Source organism: Chlorocebus sabaeus, chromosome 16 (genome assembly GCF_047675955.1).
Source record: "Chlorocebus sabaeus isolate Y175 chromosome 16, mChlSab1.0.hap1, whole genome shotgun sequence".
Taxonomy (NCBI): domain Eukaryota; kingdom Metazoa; phylum Chordata; class Mammalia; order Primates; family Cercopithecidae; genus Chlorocebus; species Chlorocebus sabaeus.
The window spans coordinates 52356449-52381889 of NC_132919.1; the positions used below are offsets into that span (position 1 = coordinate 52356449).

The following is a 25441-nucleotide window of genomic DNA, read 5'->3' on the forward strand; positions in this document are numbered from 1 at the left end:
GGAGGGCCCAGAGTGGAGGCAGCAGACAGGAAACACATTCTGGTCCCTGGCACCTGTGCCTGACCTTGGCGCGTCCTCTGGGGCTAGTGAAAATGCTGGCCTTGGCGAGAATGGCTTGGAGGGCCGACAGACCCTTCCGAGCAGCACCCCCACGGGACAGGCACTTAGCCTCCGTTGCTTGCTTTCTTCTATGAGCTGCGAGGGGCTGACGAACAAGTGCAGGGCCATGAGTAAACTGGAAAGTCAGGCATGGCACTCGGCAGGTCTTTATGGCCCGGGGGATTTACCAGCCATCCCTGGTTCTGGTATGCCTTTCTGTGCACTGAGAATTTCACCCAATAGGTGTCCTGGCTGCCTCTTCCAGCCATGCCAGGCAGCAACAGGGATACTATTGGGGTTGCCCCACTCCCCACTCATATCTTGTGTAGGTGTCAGAGTTCTCTGTCCTTGACTGGTAGAGAGCTCAGTGGTTTTTGGAGGCCTGATTTTCCCCAACAGAGAAAAAGGTTAGTTGGAATCAAACAGCCTTTGTTGGTATAAAAAGCAAGAGGACTAGCAGGGAAATACACATGAAAAAAATCCCAGAGGCAGGGTGGGGGGTGGGGGAGCAGGCACCGGGAATCCCAGCTACACGGAAGGCTGAAATGGAGAATCGCTTGAGGTCAGGAATTCAAGACCAGCCTGGGCAACGTAGCAAGACCCTGTCTCTAAAAATAAAATAATAGTAGTTTTAAAAAAAACTAGTAACTCCCAGAAGAATTTATGAACACACAGGAATTCAATGGCAGTAAGCCCTCACCCACAGAGGGTAAGGTCATTTAATTCCGAGCAGTTATGAAGTCCAGAGTCCTCGGTTTGACAGTGGTGGGTGTGAGATTTCCCACGGTGTTGGCTGGATGGTGGTGAACCCGCGACAGGCTCTGCCTCTTCTAGTTTTCTTCCATTCAGTGCTTGTTTGTGATGCCACTCGACCACCTCAAAGAAGCCACCTCTCTCCTCTTAAGAACTCATCTAACTTCTTCTCCACTTAGCCCGGGCAGGAGTAAGCAGGGCCGGTGCGTACTCCTGAATACAGGCAGGCCTGCATCTTTTAGGAGCCCATCCCACCCTGGGCCTCACGCGCGGAGCCCCCAGAGGACTCAGGCTATACACAAACCCGCATCCACTGGAGACTGCAGCCTCTGGGCAACAGGCACTGCCAGGGACTCCTTTGAAATTATCACATAGGAAAGCAACGCAGCGCCTCGATTCACTAAGGGATCTTGGGGCTGCTAAGCTAGACCAAGCGCAGGGTGAAGTCCACAGAGCTCCCTGCTTCCCTTCCACTGGAGGGAAACAACACTCTGTTCATGGACTTTAGCAAGCAACAAAGACAGGCCGGGGGCCACAGTCAGGGCTGCAGTCCTACTCTGCAGGGATTGCTCGCCCAATTTAGCTCTGGAAAAGTACGCCAGTGACAAAGGCACAGGCTGCTGGGGATGGGAGTAGCACCGGAGGGCTGTGGGACGGACTACAGGGCACCCCCACCCAGAGAGCTGCTCTGGTCGTCACCCTCCACCCCGGTACCCAGAGGTGCTGCTGGGCTGGGGACTGAGCTCTAGGGCCCACCTTGGATAAGGGCAGGAAAAACCCCAGGAAGCCAATGCTATAGAGAGTTCATTTCCGCAAGCCTGGAGCTGTGCCCATCTCTTCCTCAGTGCCAGCACCATGGAGGCCCTGAGAAGGCACCCTCTTCACTGGGTGCCCGTCAGGATCCTCTGGAGCATGTCTGAGGGCTCAGAACACAAGAGGCTCCTCCAGTGATGAACCGGCACCAGCACATCCAGGTGCTGCTCAAGATGAGGTAGAAACTCAACACGTCTGCCCATCAGGAAACAGCAGAGTCTTTAGTCCTGGATCCCACTTACCTGAGGATCCCACTTACCTACTTACATATCTGCCCATCAGGAAATAGCATAATCTTTAGTCCTGGATCTCACGGGCCTCCCACGTCCCACAAGTCCCAGTCACGAGAGAGGCCTAGACTCCAGTTCATCTGGTCCAGGGCTCTCCACTGGTCCCTGAGAATGCAGTCCGAACCCCGACCCCACGTGTCCTAAGGGTACTTCCAGGCCCTGACCAGAGATGTTGGAATAGCCACAGCAGGCATTCGGGGAATCCAACTGCATTCCCAGAACCTGTGAGATCCAGGTAATCAGGGTCATGGACACCTGTTCCTGCCACAGGAGCCACCTTGAACCCCAGATGCCAGGGTGGCCTGCCATTCCCAACTCCTTAGTGAGCTGTCCATGAGGTACTGCTGGATAAAGAGAGCCCCCATCCCAGCATGCTCATCCTCGTCACAGACGGTGAGGGGCACTGGGGGCAGAGCTCAGGCAGGGCTGGCCCTGGCTTGCAGGTGGGACCGGCTTCGTGGAAGATGGGGACGGCTCAGGGGCTCTCAAGTGAAACACCCCAGGGGTTCAGATCCGGGACCCGTAGGCCGTGGAGAGAAGCAGTGTGCCCAAGCCTCGGGCTGAGCTCTGCCCCCATCTCAGTGGCCTTCCACAGTCCAGGTGGTGGCAGGAGGCCCTGGTGAGAAGAGCAAGGGCCAACTGCTGTCCTGGCTTGGCCTCAAAGACTCATGCAGGAGATCCATCTAGGCAGAGGGCGGGACAAGCCAGTGCCAGACACCAAAATGGCAGGGCCAGGAAGGTCCAGAGTCAAGACGGCGCCCTGAGGCCTGTTGTTCACAGAGGGGAGGATGGCAATCTGAAGAACCACAGCCTGGGGACATAGGGGCTATGATTTGGTGAGGGGCAGGGGGTGTCAAGAGTGGGGGTTGGAGGCAGCCTGGGGGCCTGCGGACAGCTCCTTGCAGCTGCAGTCCCCTGGGAACCAGGAAGATGGGCTGGGCAGGAAAGGGAGGTGGCCCTAGGCGCTCCAGTCACACACTCAGGGCTTCACAGGGGCCCACTCGGTCCACTGCTTCAGGTCGGTGGCCTCTGGCCCCTCCCAGCTCCAATGACAAGGACAGGAAAGGTGCTGGGCCCAGCCCAACCTGGGTACAGAGGAATGAGGATCAGGATGCCGTGCGGTCCCGGGAAGAGGGCTTCTACCATCTCGTTTTACTTTGCGGGGACTGAGCCTAAAGTGACCAGAAAGAACAAGAGTCAAAGGGGACTCTACCACGCAGGGCCCAAGCACTAGTTTTTACTTAAAAATAGTGTTTCAGTCCCCAGGAGGCTGATGCAATCTGAGCACAGAAGAAGAAGTTTGGGAGAAGTTTATTTTTTTTTCCAGCAACCTTTCTCTCCCTTTCAAGTTTTTTTTTTTTTTTTCTCCCCAGCAACTTTTCTCTCCCTTTCAACAAAAACAGTTTTTCCCCTACAACCGGTATCAGAAAATAGCTTCTGACTAGTTGGGGAGAAACATTCCCAAGCCTGGGAGGAGCAGGCTCCCCTGGGCAGGCCTGGCAGCCCCCGGCAAAGCCTTGAGCAGCGTCCAAAGGTCAGGACCCTGTTGTCTCATCCTCACGGCTGGAAGTGCCACCCACTGGACTGGCTTACCCAGGGTGGGCCACGGAGAAAGGCTGCTGGACGTCAGAGTCTTAGGAAAACCTGGTTGGGGTTGGCCTGACCTCTCTGGGTCAGTTCGCTTACCTGTAAAAGGGGGCGGTGTGACCACTCTGAGGCCCTGTCTCACCCCAAAGTGGTACAGTTCTGCGATTTTGAGTTGGGAAAAGGGAGAGCATACTAGTCCTGCCCACCTTCCAGGGCAGCCTTGGGGATTAAAATGAGCTGATGGGCCGGGTAAGGTGGCTCGTGCCTGTAACCCTAGCACTTTGGGAGGCTGAGGTGGGCAGGTCACTTGAGGCCAGGAATTCAAGACCAGCCTGGGCAACATGGTGAAACCCTGTCTCTACTAAAAATACAAAAAGTTAGCCAGGTGTGGTGGCGCATGTCTGTAAACCCAACTACTCAAGAGGCTGAGGCAGGAGAATCACTTGAACCTGGGAGGTGGAGGGTGCAGTGAGTCGAGATTGCGCCACTGGACTCCAGCCTGGGCAACAGACCAAGACTCTGTCTCAAAAAAAAAAAAAAAATTAAATTAAATTTTTTAAAAAATGAGCTGCTGAAGAAAGGCTTTTGCTTAGTATAAAGTACTGAGCAAACTGACTTTCTTTTTTTGAGACAGAGTCTCGCTCTGTTGCCCACACAGGAGTGCAATGGTGCAATCACAGCTCACTACAACCTCGACCTCCTGGGCTTAGGAGATCCTCCCACCTCAGCCCCATGAGTAGCTGGGACTAATGCCTGGCTAATTAAAACACTTTTTTTTTTTTCTGGTAGAAACAGGGTCTCACTATGTTACCCAGGCTAGTCTGGAACTCCTGGGCTTAAGCAATCCTCCCACCTTGGCCTCCCAAAGTGCTGGAATTACAGGCTTGAGCCATCGCGCCCTGCACAAATGGACATTTCAATGACCGCTCAGGAACGAACCCAACCAGGACCTGGCCCAACCCTTTGCACTTTTGTCAACCCATTTGTAAACAATTTCTGACCCTCTCTAGGCCATTCCTTTGCACGTATCACACGGTGTGATCTCAAAGCATGGAGCAGAATGAGTCTCCACTTTGTCCGCTATGGGATCTTCACCATTATTCATCCCAGGAGAAGCTGAAATTAGTTCATCTTCCCTTATACACAGAGCCACCTGCTCAAGGCCCACCTTCCCAGTCCTGTCCCTGCAGCCACTGAAGGGGGGTTCCCAGAGGAAAGCTGCCTGACCTCAGACAAGCCCAGGTGTAGGACTGCATCCTAGGCACGCACTGAGCCTGGGTGTTCATTCTGATTGCACACAATACAGACAGAGGACCTGCTAAAGAACCCCTCACTGGGGAGAGGCATCAGCTACTTAATTGCACAGGAAAAATCTGTAGCAGCTTTAAATATGAGCTGGATTTGGAGGGAAGAAAGAGAAGTCACCCACAGGCCATGGAGGAGGAGAGGTTCATCAGAAACCAGGAGCCCAGCTCAGAAACCACAATCCCAAAGCGAGAGTTAATAAAGCAGAAATGTATTTATTAGGCACCCTTGTTCCTCACAGAGGAGCAAGATCCAGGCCTGAGCGCCTGAGAAGTCTCTTGAGGTTGCAGGAATCTCCAGAGAAACATAGGCGCTGCCCGGCCACCACCCCGAGAACACTATTTGGCTGGAGTGTGACCGCGGAGGTGACCCTGGCAGGCGGCCAGGGTTGGCTCCTCGACTCCACAAACACTGAGGAGTGGGCGAGGACACCCAGGACACCCACCGGAACACTGGCAGAGAGAGAGGCCCTTCTAGCTCTGGGGCACATGTTGCTGAGCCTGCCAGTGGGAGGAGGAGCCTGGAGAGTCCCTTGCCTGGGGCCAGGTCCTCAGGGCCCTCCCCAAATCCGCCCGCCTCTCCTGGCCACTGCTGACTCAGTCCCACACGTAGGGGTTTCTAAAGACCTGAGAGTTCTTGCCGTCTTTCAGCGGTGTGGCCGCCTGGTGGCTCTGGGCCGAGTACATGTCTTCAGCCCGCAGGGTCGAGTTGGCACTGCCCATCACCTGGCTGTTGGCGGTGGCCCGTGGGAGGATGACGTCGTAAGCTCCTTCGGACTGGAAGGAAGAACAGGCGGTCTCACAGTCGGGGATCGGGAGCCAGGTTCCGCCGGGGCGGATGCACAAACACTCACTTCCTGCAGGGCTGGGCCTGCCAGATCCCCCCCGACTCCCCCCTTGGCTCCTCTGCCCCCTCTGGCTGGGCCCTAGGGACGGCCTGGGACAGCCACACCTGAGCCCCTTATCTTGTCCTGCCTCTGGGCATGGGAACAAGGCCCCTGGTGACCTTCGATGGTGCTGGGGCTTCACAGAGTGGGGTCCTCTTCTCAAGCCCCCTCCCGCTTCTAATTGTTTAGGGAAATGCTAGGGCCAGTGGAGGGTCAGCCACATAGAGCTGCTATTACCTGTCTGGTATAGCTCCCAGGCCCCTTCCTCCAAGAATCTTACCCCGAGTCTACCGCCTGTCACTACCATATCCCCCAGCATCACAGCTGCTGGCTTCTCTGGCCGAGGACATGGCTCTGGGTGTGCCCACACATCTCTCTAGGCATCTAGGCTGGCCGGTCTGATTTAGAGTCTTTTTTTTTTGTAGAGATTGAGGGGGGTCTCACTACCTTGCCAGGGCTGCTCTTGAACCCCTTGCCTCAAGCAATTCTCCCATGTCACTCTCCCAAAGCACTGGGATTAAAGGCCTGAGCTACTGCATCCAGCCCTGATTTGGAGTCTTGAAACCTGAATTCTCTGCCTGGTGCTGGGTCTTGCTCCCATGTGGGTGAGAGACACCAGCTGTGGGGTGAAGAGGGTCCTGAAGTACCTGTTCTGGCTCCCATGCTGGAGGGAAGGTGAATTCCTGGCCCCATCTGTCTTAGCCCTATGGGAAAGAGCTGCTACCAACCAAATCTCTGTAGCTCCCAGGCCCCAAATCAGCCTTCAAGTCAATCAGGCCCAGGAGGCCCTCAGCCCTGTCCACGTGGCCCCTGGAACATCTATGTCCGTGGCCCCAATCCACGGATGAGTATGCACTGGAATCACCTACACTGCTTGATAAGCCTCACCGACTCATAGCCGGACCCTACACAGTGGGCCCCCCGCAGCTGGCAACAACTGGGGCTAGGGGAGGGAGTGCTGAAAGCAGGGCTTGCGGATCTGCGCTGAGTAGTACCCCCATGGTGCCGATGCCCTGAAGGGGTGCTAACAGTCAGCTCCATCCCAGCTCTGGCCCCGTCCCATTTGCACTTTTATTTTTTTTATTTCTTATTTATTTATTTTTTGAGACAGAGTCTCACTGTGTTGTCCAGGCTGGAGTGCAGTGGTACAATCTCGGCTCACAGCAACCTCCGCCTCCCGGGTTCAAGGGATCCTCTGGCCTCAGCTTCCCCAGTAGCTAGGACCACAGGCATATGTCACTATGCCTGGCTAATTTTTGTGTTTTTAGTAGAGATGAGGTTTCGGCATGTTGGCCAGCCTGGTCTCAAACTCCTGACCTCAGGTGATCCACCTGCTCAGCCTCCCAAAGTGCTGGGATTACAGATGTGAACCACTGCACCTGGCCCCCTTTGCACTTTTAGCAGGCTCCCAGGTGAGGCTAATGCTGGTGGTCCGGGTACCATGTTTTGAGAACCGGTCAGATAAAATACCCCTGTTCATCCAGATCATCCCCCAGGAAGCGGACTCCGAAGGTGCTGGGGAGTGAGGCACAACAACAGTGAGGGAAGCTATTCAGGAAAAGCTTCTGTAGCTACCCACTCCCCACCAGAGCTGGTGGCCCACAGCCTCCACTCCTGGTCCTCCGAAAACTCTCCTCCGCCCAGGCTCAGGTTCAGGCTCAGGGAGAGGGGAGGCGCTGGGACTGGAAGTTTCAGCCACACTCGCCTCCCCCTGCCCTGCGGCTCTCACAGAGAGGGCGGGGAGGGGGATGAGAACGCCACCCGGCTGACCTCCTTGCTTCCTGTTCCCAGTGTCCTGCCAAGACGGGTCACTGACCTCTCCCCACAGCCTCTGCCAGCCGGGAGGAGGAACACATACAGGAGCGAGTAGAATCCAACCCACTGTCTTCCTGCTCCCATCCCCTCCCCTGGCTAATGGAGCATCTAGTTTCCAGAACCCAGGGGAGGTGTAAGGTCGAGACTTGCTCCCCGCCGGAGCGGGAGGGGAGTCATGGGCCCCCTTGGCACAGCTGTGGTTGAGAAGGAAACACCTATCCAGACCTGCAACATTTGGACCCTGGTCCATTTTGGAAACACCTGGCTGAGACCCTCCTTTGTCCCTCCACAGGCTCTCCAGGGTAAAGCTGGCAGCTCCCACCAGGGAGAGGCTACCCAGCACTCCCTGTAAGCATCCTGACAGAGCCTGTGTGCAATGCCCCAGTGACACAGGGCGGGTCCCACTGCAGTGCAGCTGGAGGTGGTGGGTACGCTGACTCCAGGACAAGGAATTTAAGAACTGGGGCTCTGGATTCCCCAGGTAGAAGCACCAGATGGAGAAGCTTGCCTTCCCCCTACCATCTCCACCCAACCCAGCTCTGGCCACATGGCCCTCTCCCGCTGGCCTGCTGAGACTGGTGTCTGCAGCCCAGCTGCATCACGGGGACCTGGGGAACCCACTTACTGGGACTTTGTGCATCAGGGCCATCTCGGTGGGCTGGTACACACTGGTCAGCAGCTGCCCGTTGTACCCGCTGTATGGTGACACCGGCCTCTTAGCTGCAAGGAAAAGCAGGAACAGTTTGAAGATTCCAGGGCTCTCAGCTCCCTTCCCCACCTCCCACAAGCCAAGCAAGGCTCTCTGGGGGCAGGGAAGAGGTACAGGGGGCAGGCCAACCCTGGCATAGTCTCTAACCCAGGAGTGGCCAAGTTGGGGATGAGGTTGTGAACACGGGGGCCCCCTCCCAAACCTAGCACCCCTTTGTACAGATGCATGGGAGTGAACAACACTGCTGGGTTTCCCTGCACTGTAGACCCCCCCGCCCCTGACCCAACACCTGAGAAAATGCTCTGTCAGCAACCTCCACATCCCCATCCGCCCTCCAGGGCCAGGGGCCAAGAGGACACATGGACCTTCGGCCACCTTCCAAGATGGCCAGCCTCCAGCTCTGCCTGTCACCACGGGCCAGCTGCCAGGCGCAGGGGCAAATACATCTGAGACCCCACGGCCTAAGCCTCTTCATGTCTTCCCAGGGCCGACCTGGGAGCCCCTTCCCCACTACACCAACCCGGAGCCTGGCCAGGGAGCCTTAACACACGTCCCATCCTATAGCCCCCTGGCAAAATTCCAGAACTATTTTTAGCTCCAGGGATACTTCCCTGTGCCTTTGGGGTGTTGGTTTCCCGATGTGCTCCGCCCTGCTGGGCACTCCCAGGGTGTTTGAGGAGGGCTGCTGACCCACCCCGGGGCCTCGGAGCAGGCCCTGCTGTGAGGACAGCACAGCGGATGTCTGGCTCCAGCAAGGCTGACGGTCCCGCAGCTCTGAGGGACCGCAACCTATATAGGGTTTCTTAAGTGCTGAGGCTGGGCTCACTCTATTGATTTTTCCATTTAGAAAAAAAAAAAAAAAATAGGAAATAAAAACTCAGCCCTAAGGTTGAGAACCATTTGGCCCTGACAGGCATTCGGTGTGGGGGCGGGGCCTGAGGCTCCTCCCAGCACTTGTCCATAAGCCCCGCCTCTCCGGAGGGTTTTGCCCATTCCGCCCCCCCATGCACACTGTGCGTGTGACAGGGACCACCTAGGGCTGCGGCCAGCACCTCAGCCCAGGTGGGCAGATCAAAGATCAAGTGCCCGGCAGGACAACGGTCATTTCTTTCCCCAAAGCAGGGATTATGAGGATTTCAGAGTTTGTAGAAGAGAAAGGAATGTCTCTAATTCTGGAACTTCCACTGCCTGACTCTGACCTCCCGGCAGAGACCCCAGAGCCGGTGCTTGTTAACCGGGCAGTTAAGAAAGTCTGAAGCCCCTAGGCCTCCACATCAGCACAGTTTGGGGACAGGGTCAGGCCTTTGAGATGGTACCCCCAGATTTCCAGGTCATTTTCAGATGAGGGGCTGCAGCCAGCAGGTTGAGGAAGAGCAGGTGGGAAGCGCACAACGGGCCACATAGGTAAGGGGATTAGCACAGGGGCTGGCACAGAGCGGGTGCTGAGGAAATGCTAGTGGGCTGCACAGCTAACAAGGGCGCTGCTGAGACCACTACGCGGCACCCCAAGTACTTTTATTAAAAAGAGAAAAAGGCCAGGTGCAGTGGCTCACACCTGTAATCCCAGCGCTTTGGGAGGCCGAGGCAGACGGATCACTTGAGGTGAGGAGTTCGAGACTAGCCTGGCTAACATAGTGAAACCCCGTCTCTACTAAAAATACAAAAATGAGCCGGGTGTGGTGGTACACGCCTGTAATCCCAGCTACTTGGGAGGCTGAGGCAGGAGAATCTCTTGAGCCTGGGAGGCGGAGGTTGCAGTGAGCTAAGATCGTGCCACCGCACTCTAGCCTGGGTGACAGAGCAAGACTCCGTCTCAAAAAATAAAAATAAAAATGAAAAGAGAAAAAAAATTATCTGAAAAATACTTCCTTTTAAAGAAAACTAAGGTGATTATGGATACATATATAATAGAAAAACAAGTTCTGGAAAGATGGTATTAGTAAAATATGTAAAATAATAGTCACGCACACACAGCAAATAGCTAATTCTTCAAGAGTGCTTTTCATGGGCCGGGCACTAAGTAATTTTTTTTTTTCTTTGAGATCATCCAGGCTGGTATGTGGTGGTGCAATCACGGCTCACTGAAGCCTCAACCTCCTGGGCTCAGGCAATCCTCCTGCCTCAGCCTCCTGAGGACCTGGGACCACAGGAGTACACCACCACACCTGGCTAATTTTTAAAATTATCTGCAGAGACGGGCTCTCACTATGTCCAGGCTGGTCTCAAACTCCTGGGCTCAAGCTCCACTCACCTCAGCCTCCTAAAGTGCTGGGATTACAGGCATGAGCCACAGCACCCAGCCGGCACTAATGAATTTAATCTTTACAAGAACCCTATGAAATAGACACTGTCATTATCCCCATTTTACAAATGGAGAAATGGAGGCACATAGATATTATATCAGTCAATAGCGCTTACTTCGGGGGATGGAACAGGATGGGATGGGTAGGCCTGCGGAGGCAGCTGGGGAAATTTTCATTTTATCTGTAATGTTGGAAATTTTAAGGTGAGAATATATGCATGAATTATATGAATATAGAAAAAAAATCATTTTTTTTTTTTTTTTTTTTTTTGAGATGGAGTCTCACTCTGTCACCCAGGCTGGAGTGTAGTGGCTTGATTTTGGCTCACTGCAACCTCCACCTCCTGGGTTCAAGTGATTCTCCTGCCTCAGCCTCCCAAGTAGCTGAGATTACAGGCATGCGCCAGCACACCCAGCTAATTTTTTTGGATTTTTAGTAGAGATGGGGTTTCACCATATGGGTCAGGCTGGTCTCGAACTCCTGACCTCAAGTGAGCCCCCTGCCTTGGCTTCCCAAAGTGCTAGGATTACAAGCATCATCTGCCATGCCCAGCTGAAAAAAAAAATCTTTAAATTAAATGGAATTTAGAGACACGTAGGCAGAAAACTACAGAAAACCTCAAAAACTTTCCATTTTGCTCAAGAGACCGGATCCCTGTCCTGTAGTAAAAGACATAGGATGGAGAAAGGGGCCACTGGGGGCATCCACAGAGACCCACCTGCAGCCGGCTCATCCATGGAAAAGGCCTTGTTCTCCACAAACATGCTCTGACCCTTCTGCTCTTTCAGGATGGTCTCATAGCCCACGCCCCGGGTGGGGTACATGTCCCCCTGGTAGCTTTGCTCTGGGCTGGCCTTGGTCACCTGAGAGACCTCGGGGATGACGTAGAAGAGGACAAAGGCCCAGGCATTGGCGGCAAGGGCGATGGCCAGTGTGGGGTCATCCCAGGTAGGGCTGTTGTGCTGCTCGTTGCCGTAGGTATACATGACGATCCACACCACCCATATGGCAATGGAGGTGGCCGTGGTGAGCAGCACGAAGACCCCATGCTTACGCCAGCGCTTGAAGTGGCCACACAGGGCAGGCCAGGCCCCCAGGAAGGCACCCAGCAGCAGCAACATAACGTAGATGAGCGCCATGACAAAGTCCATGTTGGCGATGGCGCAGGGGGAGGCCACGGCCCAGCGGGCACTGCTGTTGCCCTGAGGGCCGCCGTCGCCACTGCCCCGAACCAGTGTGATTATCAGCCACTCTGTATTGATGATGACCTCCACCAGGGTCAGCAGCAGAGCCACAGTGAAGATCACCCAGCCCCGGGGCCCATGGTTCTTCCGGGTCAGGAAGTTGAGGGCGAAGACGTGAGCCGCCAGACAGGAGAAGCAGATGGCGAACAGAACCCCAAAGAGGAAGCGCCGAGAGGCACAGGTGGAGAAGTCAGGCTTCACCACGCAGGCAAACACGAGGCAGAAGAGGCCCAGAGTCCCCAGAAGGAAGAACACCTGGGTCCCCAGCAGGCTGCGTTTCTTGGTGTCCTGCACAAAGGGGAGGCTGGCCACCAGGATGATGGTGAGCACAAACGTGGTGACGACGCCCGCCCCAGCCACAGCCTCTAGGACGATGCCCCACGCCCCAGAGCGGTCACACAGATTGTAGTATAGGGGGTTGAGGCCTTGGCTGCAGCCGGGTGGGACATGGCTCTGGGCCCAGGCCCCTGGGAACAGGAAGAGAGGCAGTCCCAGGCACATCACCAAGGCTTTGTGGATGGCCATCCTGGCTCCCAGGCCAGGCTCTGGTTGGGTCCCTAGAGACAGAAGGAAAAGGAACAAAATTAGTCCTCCAAAGTCAGACTCCAATATACATGTTGCTGCTTTCCCCACCCCAAACCCAGGCAGACAGTGCCGGCTGACCATAAGGCTCTCTGGACCTCAGAATCCTTCTTCACACAGAACTCCTGAGAGCCATTTCAACTGGCCAGAGAGGCAAATGAGATGAAGCCCATTTTTCAGCCCTATTCCTAGCCATGGCAAAGGAAAAACCTGTCACTGAATTTTCAGTTCCCTCCCTTCCGCCAACCATAACCTGGGTTCAGATATTCCCTGAGCTCTGGTGGCTAGGGTGGAAGATGAAGGGGCTTTGTGAACAAGTCAAGACTAAGCATACCACTCACCCAGCACTTCCTCTCCGCCCTGGGACTTCCAGGCTTCAGGAGGTCAGCTGCTATGTCCCTAAACTCCATTCCTGTAAGGCCTAAATCCATAGCCAGTCAGCTATGCATGCATTCATTTACTCACTCATTCATTCATTCATTCATTCATTCATTCATTCATTCAGTAAGCCCTTAACAAGCACCTGCATCAGGCATAACCGACAGCCAGGAAAAATGAAGAAATAGCCGGGCGCGGTGGCTCAAGCCTGTAATCCCAGCACTTTGGGAGGCCGAGACGGGTGGATCACAAGGTCAGGAGATCGAGACCATCCTGGCTAACCCGGTGAAACCCCGTCTCTACTAAAAAATACAAAAAACTAGCCGGGCGCGGTGGCGAGCACCTGTAGTCCCAGCTACTCGGGAGGCTGAGGCAGGAGAATGGCGTGAACCCGGGAGGCGGAGTTTGCAGTGAGCTGAGATCCGGCCACTGCACTCCAGCCTGGGCGACAGAGCGAGACTCCGCCTCAAAAAAAAAAAAAAAAAAAAAAAAAAGAAAAATGAAGAAATAGTCATTTTCCCACTTTTAGTGCCAAGTCTCCACTTCAGAATCCTACATTTTTTGCCTAACTCAGAAGCGGAAGTCAAGGATAAAATAAACAAAGTCCCCAGCTAAGGAGTTAATGACTTAATGCCAAAATTTTCCTTCAGAGCGTTAACATTTTAAAAGCAAGAACCAGGCAAGGGCAATGCAAAACCCAAAGGAATTAATCTTTAATAGAAGACTTTAAGATGTGGTAGCAGCCGGGCGCGGTGGCTCACGCCTATAATCCCAGCACTTTAGGAGGCCGAGGCGCGCGGATTACGAGGTCAGGAGATCGAGACCATCCTGGCTAACACAGTGAAATCTCGTCTCTACTAAAGAATACAAAAAATTAGCTGGGCGTAGTGGCAAGCACCTATAGTCCCAGCTACTCCGGAGGCTGAGGCAGGAGAATGGCATGAATCCAGGAGGCAGAGGTTGCAGTGAGCCAAGATTGTGCCACTGCACTCCAGCCTGGGCGACAGAGCAAGACTCTGTCTCCAAAAAAAAAAAAAAAAAAAAAAAGACATCGTAGCTAGAAGGCAAGAAAGTTAGCTTTTATTAACACCAGCAAGGTAATTTTCATTCCATCTACTCACTGCCACTCTACCAAATGCCACAGATCTGTGTCAGAGAAGAACACCAAACCCCTGCTCCCAATACCGATTGGATTTTCCCATGTGAAGTGGAGGTAATGGATTTAACCGGTTAAGAGACATTAAAGACCAAATCAATGAGTTTTTTCCAATCAAAAGTTTTAAATGTAGTTGCAGGAACCTAACACTGAAAATTTAAATGCTGCTGAGCACGGTGCTTCATGCCTATAATCCCAGAACTTTGGGAGGTCAAAGTGAACAGATTGCTTGAGTTCAGGAGTTTGAGACCAGTCTGGGCAACATGGTGAAACCCCGTCTCTATAAAAAATACAAAAATTAGCAGCCGGGCGCAGTGGCTCATGCCTGTAATCCCAGCACTTTGGGAGGCCAAGATGGGTGGATCATATGAGGTCAGGAGGTCGAGACCAGCATGGCCAAAATGGTGAAACCCCGTCTCTACTAAAAATACAAAAATTAAATGGGCGTGGAGGTGCACGCCTATAATACCAGCTATTCAGGAGGCTAAGGCAGGAGAATCACTTGAGCCCGGGAGGTGGAAGTTGCAGTGAGCCAAGATCGTGCCATTGCACTCCAACCTGGTCAATAGAGTGAGACTCCATATAAAAACAAAAGAAAACAAAACAAAACATATATATACATATATATATATATGAATTAGCAGGGTGTGGTGGCATGCGCCTGTAGTCCAAGCTACTTGGGAGGCTGAGATCAGAGGATCATCTGAGCCCAGGGGATCGAGGTTGCAATGAGCTGTGATTACACCACTGCACTGCAGCCTGGGCAACAGAGCAAGACTGTTTCCAAGAAAAGAAAGAAAACTAAAAAAAAAAAAAAGAAAAAGAGAGAAATCTTAAATGCTTTAAGAAGCAGGTTATACATTTCAAAATTCTATGAATGCAGGTAGTCCACATTTAAGTCACCCCGTGTTGAAATAACTAGTTGTAACCCCGCTTCATCAGGAACTCTCTGGGAAAACGGCAACCAAGCTTTCCTGGTCTGACAGTGACCACTAGTGGCTGGTAGGGTAATGGCATTATCTAACTGTATTCTGTAAGGCTGCTACCCTTCTTCCTTTCTTAGGGGGATTGTGAGGTTGTTTATACACAGTTTACCTCCTTACTGTTTTCTACCATTCCTGGCTACTTAATTTCTAATAGGCAAACAAAAGCCCTAAATCCCACAGTTGATAGAAATTGTCCCTCTTTTCAGCACAGAAGCAAAAAAAAAAAAAAAAAAAAAAAAAAAAATTCTGTCCATAACTGATATGTGAAAGAACACTTACTAAATCAGGGGCAATGAAACTCATAAAATTCAGTGAAATGGACACAATAAAGAGGATCCATTGTCAAAGTCCCTTCAAATAGTCTGCAGGCCACTTGAAAATATTTAGGTCGTCTTAGCCATCTCAGCTACCTCATCTTTCAATTAAGCTTACTTAAGATTAACTCTTAAAATTAATCATCTCATGCAAATATACTGTTGTTTTCCTAAATAACTGGCATTGTAACGGCTAGTTTCTCTTCACTTCTAATGCAGGACTTAAATAAGCTTCTGTAGGGGACTTTGGAAATCAATAAAGCACCAACTGTATTTTATTTACAAGTGATGGAAAGAGGAAAGAGGAGTAAGAGAGGGCTAAGAGGTAAGGAGTAGGCCGGGCGCGGTGGCTCACACCTGTAATCCCAGGACTCTTGGCGGACAGATCACGAGGTCAGGAGTTCCAGACCAGCCTGACCAACATGCTGAAACCTCGTCTCTACTGAAAATATAAAAATTATCCAGGCGTGGTGGTGCATGCCTGTAATCCCAGCTACTTAGGAGGCTGAGGCAGAAGAATCACTTGAACCCGGGAGGCAGAAGATTGCAGAGAGCCGAGATTACGCACCTGCACTAAGCCTGGGCGACAGAGCGAGACTCTGTCTCAAAAATACAAAACAACAACAACAAAAAAGCTAAGGAGTAATATGGAGCCACTCCCGGGACATAATTTATGGATAACAACATTCTGTGGGGTCCTAAATGTTCAACTTCATCTTGGGGTCCACAGCCAATCAGCCAGAACTTGGGCTTGACGGTGGACATAGGGAAGAGAGCCCTCAGAACTGCCACTTAGCCTCCAGGCACCTGTACTTTCAAGGGCTTTTCACCCCACCTCCCTCGGCCAGCGCCCAGTTTAGAGCAGGCAATTACTCCAAATCAGCAAATATTGACTGTGTGCCTGGGAAGGAAAGGCCCTGTTGTTCCCAGAGCTGTGGAAAATACAAACATGAACATAATCCCTGACTTGATGGCATTTAAAATCTATCAGGAGAGATAAGGTAGGTACTCACAAAAATTACACAAGGAAGAATATGATTAAGGGCCACACAATGGAATTTACCTGTAGGAGAGAGACAGGGGCTACAGGAACACAGAAGAGAAATAGGCAGAGCAGAGAAAGACTGTTCCACAGAGTTTTACTCAGAACCTAATAAAAAACATACCAGGTCCCAGACACCGCCAAGAGACAGGGACACCCAGAAGCTAAGCCCTGAAGAATGTTGAGGAACGGCTGAGCAGGTGAAGGGAACAAGGAGAGGAACAAGGCAGAAAAGATGGTGTGAATCAAAGCCCTTTGAGCCCAAGTCCAGAGCAAGTGAAAAAAGAATTCAGTTTGCTAAGTATCAGCTGAGTTTGCAAAGGGAGGCTGCAGCTGCTGGCTGACACAATGGAAATGCTACGGGGTGGGGCTGGGGGCATTATTCTAAAGGCTGGGGGCATTATTCTAAAGGTAACAGCCAGCCACTGAAGGCTGTTTTCAGCATGATGGGGGCATAGCCAGGGTTGTACTTTTAATAAATGAGTCTGGGAAAAATGCACAGGCAATCGGTTTGTTGGGGCGGGGGGCACATTCATCCCAGTTTAAAGGTCAAGGCCAAAGGTAAAGCCATAATGGCCTGCTCTGAGAGATAGTTTCCAAAAAACAATCGAAGGACTGGTTGGTGGGCAGAGGTGGGGGAAAAGGATGCTAAAGCCCACACTAAGTTCAAATCTAACAGGCACGTCATTACAGAAAACCAAGCCAGGGACCAATGCCACTCATTCTTCTTGATCCATCTTGCCCTAGAAATACTTGCGTGTACCCTGCCAGCTCCCAGAAGCCCACAGGCACTTGGGCCAGGGTCAGGTAAGCATCACAGCTCTCTGTCCCCAAGCCCCCACCTCCCATTTCCCCCTGAATTTGTGGTTGGTGACCAGCAACTTCCTTCTGCACCTGACCCTTCAAGTCTTGCTTCTCCTGCCAACCCCCTCAATATAGAAACTTCCAGGGAATGAGAGAGGAACCTGTATCTGCCCCTTACCACATCCGGGTACCATGCTGCTGCCCAGCAGCCAGGCTGCTGCTTTTAGGAAGTTGCTGAGCAACTTAATAGCCTCAGAGGAAACAACCTGGTCCCATCCTGAAAGACCTTATTTCTCTGGTACCCCCAGAAATGGAAGAGCAGGTGGGAAGACAGAAATGCATGGACTCAGGTAAGAAAGCTGGGCCTTCTGGGCGTGGCTCTCATCTACTGCCTAGGACAAGGACCCTCAGAGAGTTAAGAGAAGCTCAGAAGAGCACAGCTCCAGCCCTCTGATGCCGGGAGTGCACATTCAGCCACTGCCACCTTTTTTTTTTTTTTTTTTTTTTTTTTTTAGACAAAGTTTCACTTTTGTCGCCTGGACTGGAGTGCGATGGTGGTGATCTCGGCTCACTGCAACCTCCAACTGCCAAATTCAAGCAATTCCTCATCCTCAGCCTCCCAAGTAGCTGGGATTACAGGCGCCTGCCACCACACCTGGCTAATTTTTTGTATTTTTAATAAAGACAGGGTTTCACTATGTTGGCCAGGCTGGTCTCGAACTCCCGACCTAAGGTGATGTGCCTACTTCAGCCTCTCAAAGTGGTGGGATTACAGGTGTGAGCCACCGTGCCCGGCCCAATGCCACTTTTAAGATGGTGGCTAAGGGACTGACAAGATGGACTCAGTTCTGGTCAGAGGCTTTTCCTCAGGACCCTGGAGGAACCTTCTGCTTCCTGTAGGTCCCTAGATCCCTCACTAAGACTGAGCCTCTGATCCCTGAACATTCAAATCATATCCGTGTTTCCCTTCCAGGGCTGGAAGGTCTTTGAAGCTGGTGAACAAGAATTCTAGAATCCACTGTCACAGCGGGTGCTGTGCCTGAACACATTGGGCATTTGGAAGTCACCTCTGGATGGTCTCAGGTGCATTGATCCGTACCCAGGGCTGCCCCCTCCACTTTGGAGTTGCATCTTCTGCTTAAAGATTCTCAGAGGGTACAATGAGTGGGGTAGGAGGGGAACCTCCTTCTGCCCTGAGTCTCCCCCATCCCACAGCTGAAGCCCAGCCCCAGCCTCAGATTATTTTCTGGACAAAAGGGCCTTTTGCTTCACTTCCCTGGAATCAGTTGTACAAATATTTTTAATCGCCTCTGAAATCGGCCTTTCCCCAGGCTCAGCCACCCGGCCCCCAGCTCTCCTCTGAATCAGTCCAGTCCAGTTGCTGAATCTCCCTCCTCCCTCCTTCTCTCTGCAGGGGGCGCAGAGGCCTGGTGGGCTCAGAGGCTGAGGCCCAAGCAGCCCTGACTGGTTTCCCCCAGCAACAAGTGGCTTCATCCAGCAACAGGGGAGACAACCAGACCTTCTCACTTCTCCACAGCAAAACCCCCTTCCTGGCTCCAGCATCATCCACACACAAGCCTGAGACCCCCTCCACTCACCAGGGCAAAGGATATCACCCTGCAAAGAGAGCTCCACCATGTCACAGGGCCAACCAAGCTCAACACTGACCCATGGCCAATGGCTGTCTTCAAGGGTGCTGTGACCAGGGCACTCTCCAGGGAGGTTCACCTAGGTATACCACAGAGCACCTGCCTTCCTCCCATCCCACACACTATACAGCATATCGGGAAAGAGGATGGCCTCACTGACAGCCTTCCTACCTCCATTTCCATCCCCCTCTCCCAGTCCCTGGTTAGGTCCCATTGTCTCACCCCTCTGTCCAGGGCGCTCAGGCGTTTACCCCATCAATAAGAAGGCGCACAGGAGAAGCCTGTGCCTGGAAGGAGTGGGCTCAGTGTGTAGGTTGGTGGGCGGGGGGGAGGGTAGGGGTTCCTCGAACCTCAGCCTAGACACCCCACCTCTACCTCCCCTATCCCTGCCTCGAACCAAGACCAGGCATTTGGGCCAAAATGCCCTGAGCACTCTGAGACTTGGAAATCGTCAAGGGTCTGCTCTGGAATGTCACTCTGGAATGCGCCCCGGCCCCCAAGGCACTCCCTCCCCCAGTCACCGTTGAAGGCACGGGTGGGGGGCCGGAGCTCCAGGAGCACAAAACCCTACTTCAACACAGTCTCCTCCCCTGGACTTTAGGATCTTGATCGTGGAGTCTGTAAGTGATTGGGTCTTCCAGGGTGTAATACTGTGGGCCTGAGGATGGAGGTGCAAAGGACGCTGGAAAAGCCAGCCGGGAGTGGGGGTTCGGGATCTAGGGGCCAGGCTGCCAGAAGGAGAGGCGTTTTGATAGTCTGAATTTCCAAACTTTCCTCAGGGAGATTCTGAGCCCTCTCGTCCCTCCTTGGGTCGACGGTACTGGGGTCTACACCTGCGCTCCCCGGATGGCTGGAATGGGGAGCAAGGCAACCAGTCTCTCTCTCCCATTTTTAGGGCTACAGAAACCTGCCCTCCCCATCCACAGTAGCAGGCGGCGGAGAGGACGCCGACCCACAAGAGAGGGTGACCGCGGACTCCCACCGAGAGGCAGGCGGTGGAGGGGCTCCCATTGGAGACCCCGATCGTGGAGTCCTTTCCCCTCCCTCCAGCCTGAGCCGCAGCGCCGGGCTCCCCCATCTCCCATCCCCAGCCCCCAGCCTGCTCGGGTCTGAAAACTTTCAGCGACCGAGCGGAGTTGGTGCGGCGTCCCCCGCCCGCAGGATGTCCCAGCCCCCGCCTCTGCCCTCGCCCACTCCCCGCCGGCCCGACCCGACTCTTCCGGACGGCGGAGGCGGAGGGCGGAGCGGGAAGGCAGCAGCCCTTACCTGGGACTCGCCGCGGGCCCCGCTCCCGCACAGCGTTTGGGGCCAACTCCAGCCCCAGGCGGGCGGCGGGCGGGGGTGGGAGGGATTCGGCGCGGGGCGCTGGGCCAGGCCTGGTCCTGGCTGGGATGGCGGGACCCGGGCCGGGACGCAGGGCCTGCCTCTCCCCGGGACCGAGGCTGAGCCGGGCGCGCTGGGTCGCTCGCTCTCGCGCGGGCCTGTCCCCAGGCAGGACTCCTTGCTGTCGGCGAGGGTGGGCTGGCGCCTGCATCACCGTTACATCACCTCCATTCAGGGAGCTTATCGGGCGCCCGTCGCGCTCCAGGTACGTGCGCTCTGTTTACACAGGAACAAAGCCTGCCTGGGCCTCCCCGCCCCGACTCACCTCCAGGCTGGGCCGACTCGCACTTTCCGGCTTGGGAGGGAGATGGGAGTTTCTGGCCCTGCCGGCGTGTGGTTTGTTGCTGTTGACTGCCACGCCCCCGCACGCGGGCGCGCGCACACTCACGCGCACTCACTTTCTGGGTTCGGCCTTCTCCGGGGCAAGCGGTGTGGGGGTGCAGCCCTGCGCACCCCCCACCGCGTCTCCCAGAGAGCGCGCGTACCGACACGCGTGGGGCTACCTTGACGCGTCTCCGTGGGGGACACCTAGCCTTTGTCACCTTCATCCTGGCCCTCCCGTGAGACACACTTAGGGCACAGTTCGCTGGGAGCGGGCCGGAGCGAGGCGCACACTCAAGACACAGAGTCTGTCTTTTTGTCACGCCTTCTGCGTCCCCTCCCCTCCCCAGCTTGCACACGTGGACACACCGAGGTTCGCCTTTTGCACGCGCGGTCCTTCTCTGGGACCCCCCCACCGGTCACAAAGCGTACGTGGGATCGTTACCAAGTGCTCCTCTCACGCGTGGGCCGAGTCCAGAGCCACTCCGCACCGTGGGCAAAGGTCACCCTGGGCCCGACTATCCCGCGCCCGGATTTCCTGCGACTGTTCCAGGTTCTGCCCAATTCGGAGCGCGCGCTCCCCTCCCAGCGTCCCCGTTCCCTGCTCCGACTTGTCCTAATTAGCCTTCACGGTTTTGTTCCCCGAGGTACAGTGTTCAGCGCGGCCCCCTCGGTCTCTGCGCTCCGGGACACGTCGGCTCTGACTCCGAGTCCGTCCCCTCCAGCAGCCGGGGGACCTTTCCAAGAGGTCAGGTTCCCACCAGCCCCACCCCCACTCCCTGTACCGGGGTGGATCTGTGGGTTGCCACCCTTTCCCCTCCGGCCCCAGGAATCTGCTGAAGGTGGACCGCAGAAATTGGGAAGCGAATCCAGGCTGGGACTTCTCCAGTCCGGTAAACAAGAGGAGATTTTCCGGCCGCCTTCCCCCGGGGCTGCTGGCCTCGCGGCGGGTGGGGTGCGCCGTCCCAGGGACCGGCCGCGAGGCCTAGTTAGCCCGCGCCAGAGGCCCGTAGGGGCCGAGGCGCACGGAGGAGGGAGAGGTTGTTAGGTCTGGTCGGGGCCCTGGGGACGCGGAGGGAGGGCAGGGCGCCGAGTCTCGGGGTGCCTGTTCTCATGACGCCGAGTTGCCTGGGGGATCGCCAGCGGCGCGCCGGTCGGAGCCAGCTGGTGGCGGGGCAGGCGGGGCGGGCGGCCGGTGTTTGCTCAACCCCGAGCGCCCGCGAGGGGGAGGGGAGGTAGCTGGTCACGGGCTAGGGGGTAGCAAGGTGGAGGAGCGGGGGCAGGGAAAAGGGTGGGTATCTCCCGGGCTGCTTGTTTGCGTGCCTGCCCCGGTGTAAGACAACTGGGAGCCTAAACTCTATGAATCACCCGGAGTTGCTGGAGCGATAAACCTCAGGCTGGTTCCTCCCCTCGCACACCGGCTTCTCTGACTCTAGCAGGGAATGTTTGCTTAGCGGCTGGAGCTGGCGGAGAGGCCCTGGTTCTCTAGAACCCTGTATCCCTTCCTGGCCTTGCCTTTGGGGGCTGGTCTGCGGTGGCGGAGACTGAATTGTTTCACGTCTCTTCAAGAAGAGGGGCGCAGTGCTGCTGCTGATTTGTTCCTCACTCTTGGACTCCCTCTCGTAGCTCCACCCCCCACCCTAAGATTCAGAGGCCCCCATGCCAGGGAGGCAAACGCTTGTGAGGGTCCAAGCAGTTGGGTGCCCACGCTAGAAAGGCAAACGGCGGGTCAGACCTAAGCGAGGGGCATCCATGACTCTGGGCTGGGACTAGTTCTCATGAACCAGGCGACCAGTGCTGAACACAGTGTGCTGGGAGGGGCTGCTCATTAGCATATGTGAAAAGCCAGATAAGAGCTAGAGGAAGGTGGAAAGGAAATAGTCTCCGAGACTGCTTGTGACCTTAAGAAGCCAAAGATGAATTGTGCATCTGGCAGGTGTGTTTCAATTTATTTTCAAGCATCGGGACTCTCTTTTCCCTACCTAGATTCTCCAAAAAGGCAACTCTTGGCCCCTCCCTCCCCACTCAGGCAGGGAAAAGGCTGGGGCATGTGAGGCCTGGGCACCCCAGCAGCGGAGCCCTGCCTACCGCCAGCCCTGCATGGTAGATGGCGGTGGAAATGTAGGCAGGTTTCCTGAGAGCTGTTTGCTCTTTTTGTGTTCACTCCATCTCACTTCTGGGGCAGGATCTGCCTTTAAAGGACAAAGCAAGTCTTTTGGGGCGGATGACATGGGCTTCAGCCTTCAGGGTCCCTGTTGGCCTCTGCTCTAATCCCACGGGCCTGTGCTGGTCCAGAGTGGGGAGGCAAGAGTTGGAGAAGGCATGAGACCCCTCCACCATGAGTCAGACCCTGGTGGGGGCTGTGGACACAGCAAGCCTGTGATGCTAGAAGGAAAGTTTCGTGGGAGGTGGCTTTGCTTTCCGAGAAACTCCAGCCACAGGGTCCTCTGTGCCCCCAAATGTCCTTCGCCTTAATTTAATACCCCAGTAGGTGTAGAACCCATTGCGAACTCCGTTTTCACCAAAAAACTACACTCCGAGAAGTGTTCAAAGAGTGCTACTGTTCAAAGAGATCTCGGGGCCCAGCACAGTGACTCACGCCTGTAAACCCAGCATTTTGGGAGTCCTGGGTGGGAGGATCGCTTGAGCCCAGGAGTTGGAGACCAGCCTGGGCAACAAAGACTTCATCTCTATTGAAACAAACAAACAAAAAAGAAAATGATATGGGGTCTCACTGTGTTGCTCAGGCTGGTCTCGAAATCTTGAGCTCAAGCGATCTTTCTGCCTCGGCCTCCCAAAGTGCTGGGATTACAGGTATGAGCCACTGTGCTCAGCCTATTTAATTTTTTTTTTTTTTAATATATGAAATAAAAAGGAAGAAAAAGATTCTGGATTGCGGAGAAGCATGTCTGTGTCCACCACCCAACTACCCCCACCCCCACCTGAGTTGGGTTCCTACTGGCAGAGTGAGAAACCACCTTTGTTCATTGGAAAGCTTCCTTCAGAGATGTCTGAGGTCTTGACAAGGCCCAGGGGTGAGAACACCTGTGCCACCTGCCGGCTGTGTGACTTGGGTAAGTGGTCTTATCTCTCTGAGCCTTGCTTTCCTCAACTGTAAAACTGGATGATATCACCCCCAGAATGAAGCTGTGTCTGGAATGTTCCTCACACAAGCCTGGTGCTCACAGGGAGCCAGCGATCAGCCTCCGCTTTCCTGGTATGATTGTCATTCCCTCTAAGCCTTGACAGGTCTACCAGTTTTTATTTATAATTTAAATTTAAATTAATTAATTAATTATTTTTGAAACAGGATCTCACTCTGTCACCCCGGCTGGAGTTCAGTGGTGCGATCTCGGCTCAGGGCAGCCTCAACTTCCCAGGCCCAAGTAACCCTCCTGCCTCAGCCTCTCGAGTAGCTGGGACTATAGGAGTGCATCGTCATGCATGGCTAATTTTTGTATTTTTTGTAGAGATGGGGTCTCACTGTGTTGCCCAGGCTGGTCTGGAACTCCTGGGCTCAAGCAATCCTCCCTCCCTCACCTCCCAAAGTGCTGGGATTACAGGCATGAGCCACCGCTCCTGGCCTAATGGTTTTTGACTCCAGCTCTTGCAGAAGCTGGCATTCTTTCTGTTCTGTTTCACCATGATTGGAATAGCTTTGCCATGCCATGCTCTGAGGCTTCACCTGTGATGTTCCTTCCACCTCGAACATTTTATGCCTCTCACCCTCCTTTTTCTGTGTGAATAAAAAGTTTTTACAAATCTCCCCTGCCCCAAAGCTTAGCTCCAGTGTTCCTTCCTTTGCGAGGCAATCCACACCTTCCCACGAAAGACCCATTGTGAGTTGCCCTTTTTACCCACAGCCTGTTACGCATTCATTTATTTATCATTTATCCTAGTGTATCATAATTAGCCTTCTAAATTGGTTTTTTCTCCAATTACACTGTGCCCTTCTAGAGAGCCAGGGACACGTCTCACTCATCTTGTTTTCCCTGGCATCTGGCACTCAGACGGGTGTGGGTAAATGTTTTCAGTAAATGCTTATAGAATGTCCGTTATTCTGTGGCTGGCCGCGGCTGATCTTCCCCTCACACCAGCAGCCTTGCAAACAGCACCACCCCTACCCTGCCTCCCGTACCCCACTTTCTGGGAAGCAGGCAAGCCCCAGTGCCTACTGGAGAAGTCGCCTCCCCTGGGGCTGCAATGCCCTGCATCAGAGGTGAGGGTAGGAGGCTCTGGCACCCCGGCTTGGGGCATGGAGGGGCCTATCCAGAGAGAGCCAAAGGTCAGTTGTGCTGTTTCGAGGGACTTCCCAGTTTGCCTGGGCAGCAGGAATTCTGGATTGCAGTCTCAGCCTGCAGAATCTCCAACAGGAACCATTTCCTCCTCCACAGAGTAGAAGGCCTGCTCCCTCTGCCTGGGGAGTGGAGGGCCCCAGGTCGAACAGCCAGGCCCCAGTGGGGGAGGAATAGTCCCTCGCGGAGCTGAGGGTGGGGCTCCTGCTTCCTGACAAGTTGGGGCCTGGAATCCTGTGCTAGGTGGCTGGGTGCCCTGCAACCCACAGCCGGCTGCTGGTAAACAGTTAGCATTTCACCTCTCCTTGCTCCCAGGCTCATATTAACTGGTTACTGCCCCGACTGCAGTGTCTGGCCAAATCTCTTTTTCTCGTAGGCTCATAGGACTTTCTGTGTGGAGCAGCGGGAACTGCCCAGTTTTTTGAAAGGACTTTGGTCCCATCCGGGCCCGTTAAGAAGCAGAAAACCAGGGCCAGGGAGCAGGCGAGTGAAACAGTCACTCACCACAACCGGCTGCCCATGGGTGATCGCTCTGGAAGTGTACCCGGAAGCAGGCCTTGGGCAGAGGCCACCGGAATGTCACCTGATGCTGAACCCTCCCCCATGGCTGCAAAATCTGCTCCTCCCTCATCCCCCTCCCTGCCCAGGGCTCAGTAGCCACTAACCAACTCCCTGTGGAAGGAGAGAACGGGGTCTCCTGAGCTGCTTTGATCTGGTCAGCCTCCAC

At 54.3% G+C, this 25441-nt stretch overlaps 1 protein-coding gene and 1 long non-coding RNA gene across 6 annotated transcripts; one reads left to right on the plus strand and one right to left on the minus strand.

Moving 5' to 3' along the window:
• Positions 1-777: 777 nt before the first annotated feature.
• Positions 778-20970, minus strand: GPRC5C (G protein-coupled receptor class C group 5 member C). Of its 3 annotated transcripts, none has more exons than XM_037993803.2 (5): positions 20865-20970; positions 11279-12361; positions 8174-8268; positions 5474-5623; positions 778-3127 (listed from the first exon to the last, which is right to left on the minus strand). In XM_037993803.2, the coding sequence occupies exons 2-5, from the start codon at positions 12327-12329 to the stop codon at positions 3095-3097; spliced, it is 1329 nt and encodes a 442-aa protein (XP_037849731.1). In that variant the 5' UTR covers positions 12330-12361; positions 20865-20970; the 3' UTR covers positions 778-3094. The 3 variants fall into 3 exon arrangements, with proteins under 3 accessions (XP_037849731.1, XP_008010080.1, XP_037849730.1); XM_008011889.3 differs by lacking the exon at positions 20865-20970 and adding an exon at positions 20364-20826; XM_037993802.2 differs by lacking the exon at positions 20865-20970 and adding an exon at positions 19982-20249.
• On the plus strand, positions 20194-24443 carry LOC119622190 (uncharacterized). 3 transcript variants are annotated; one of them, XR_012088843.1, is made up of 5 exons: positions 20194-20303; positions 20770-21167; positions 21249-21312; positions 23295-23636; positions 23730-24443. It is a non-coding gene; the product is annotated as an uncharacterized lncRNA (long non-coding RNA). The 3 variants fall into 3 exon arrangements; XR_012088841.1 differs by having other exon boundaries at positions 20770-21312; XR_012088842.1 differs by lacking the exon at positions 21249-21312.
• The last annotated feature ends 998 nt before the right edge of the window (positions 24444-25441 follow it).

Bases quoted from the DNA above. Each gene is read 5' to 3' on its own strand.
- GPRC5C (XM_008011889.3), bottom strand. From the start codon at position 20,646: ATGAAGGTGACAAAGGCTAGGTGTCCCCCACGGAGACGCGTCAAGGTA. The intron at 12,362-20,363 runs GTGAGTCGGGGC...TTCTGTCTCTAG, and splicing joins CGAGTCGGCCCAGCCTGGAG to GGACCCAACCAGAGCCTGGC. The intron at 8,269-11,278 runs GTGGGTCTCTGT...TTTTCCTTGCAG, and splicing joins CATGGATGAGCCGGCTGCAG to CTAAGAGGCCGGTGTCACCA.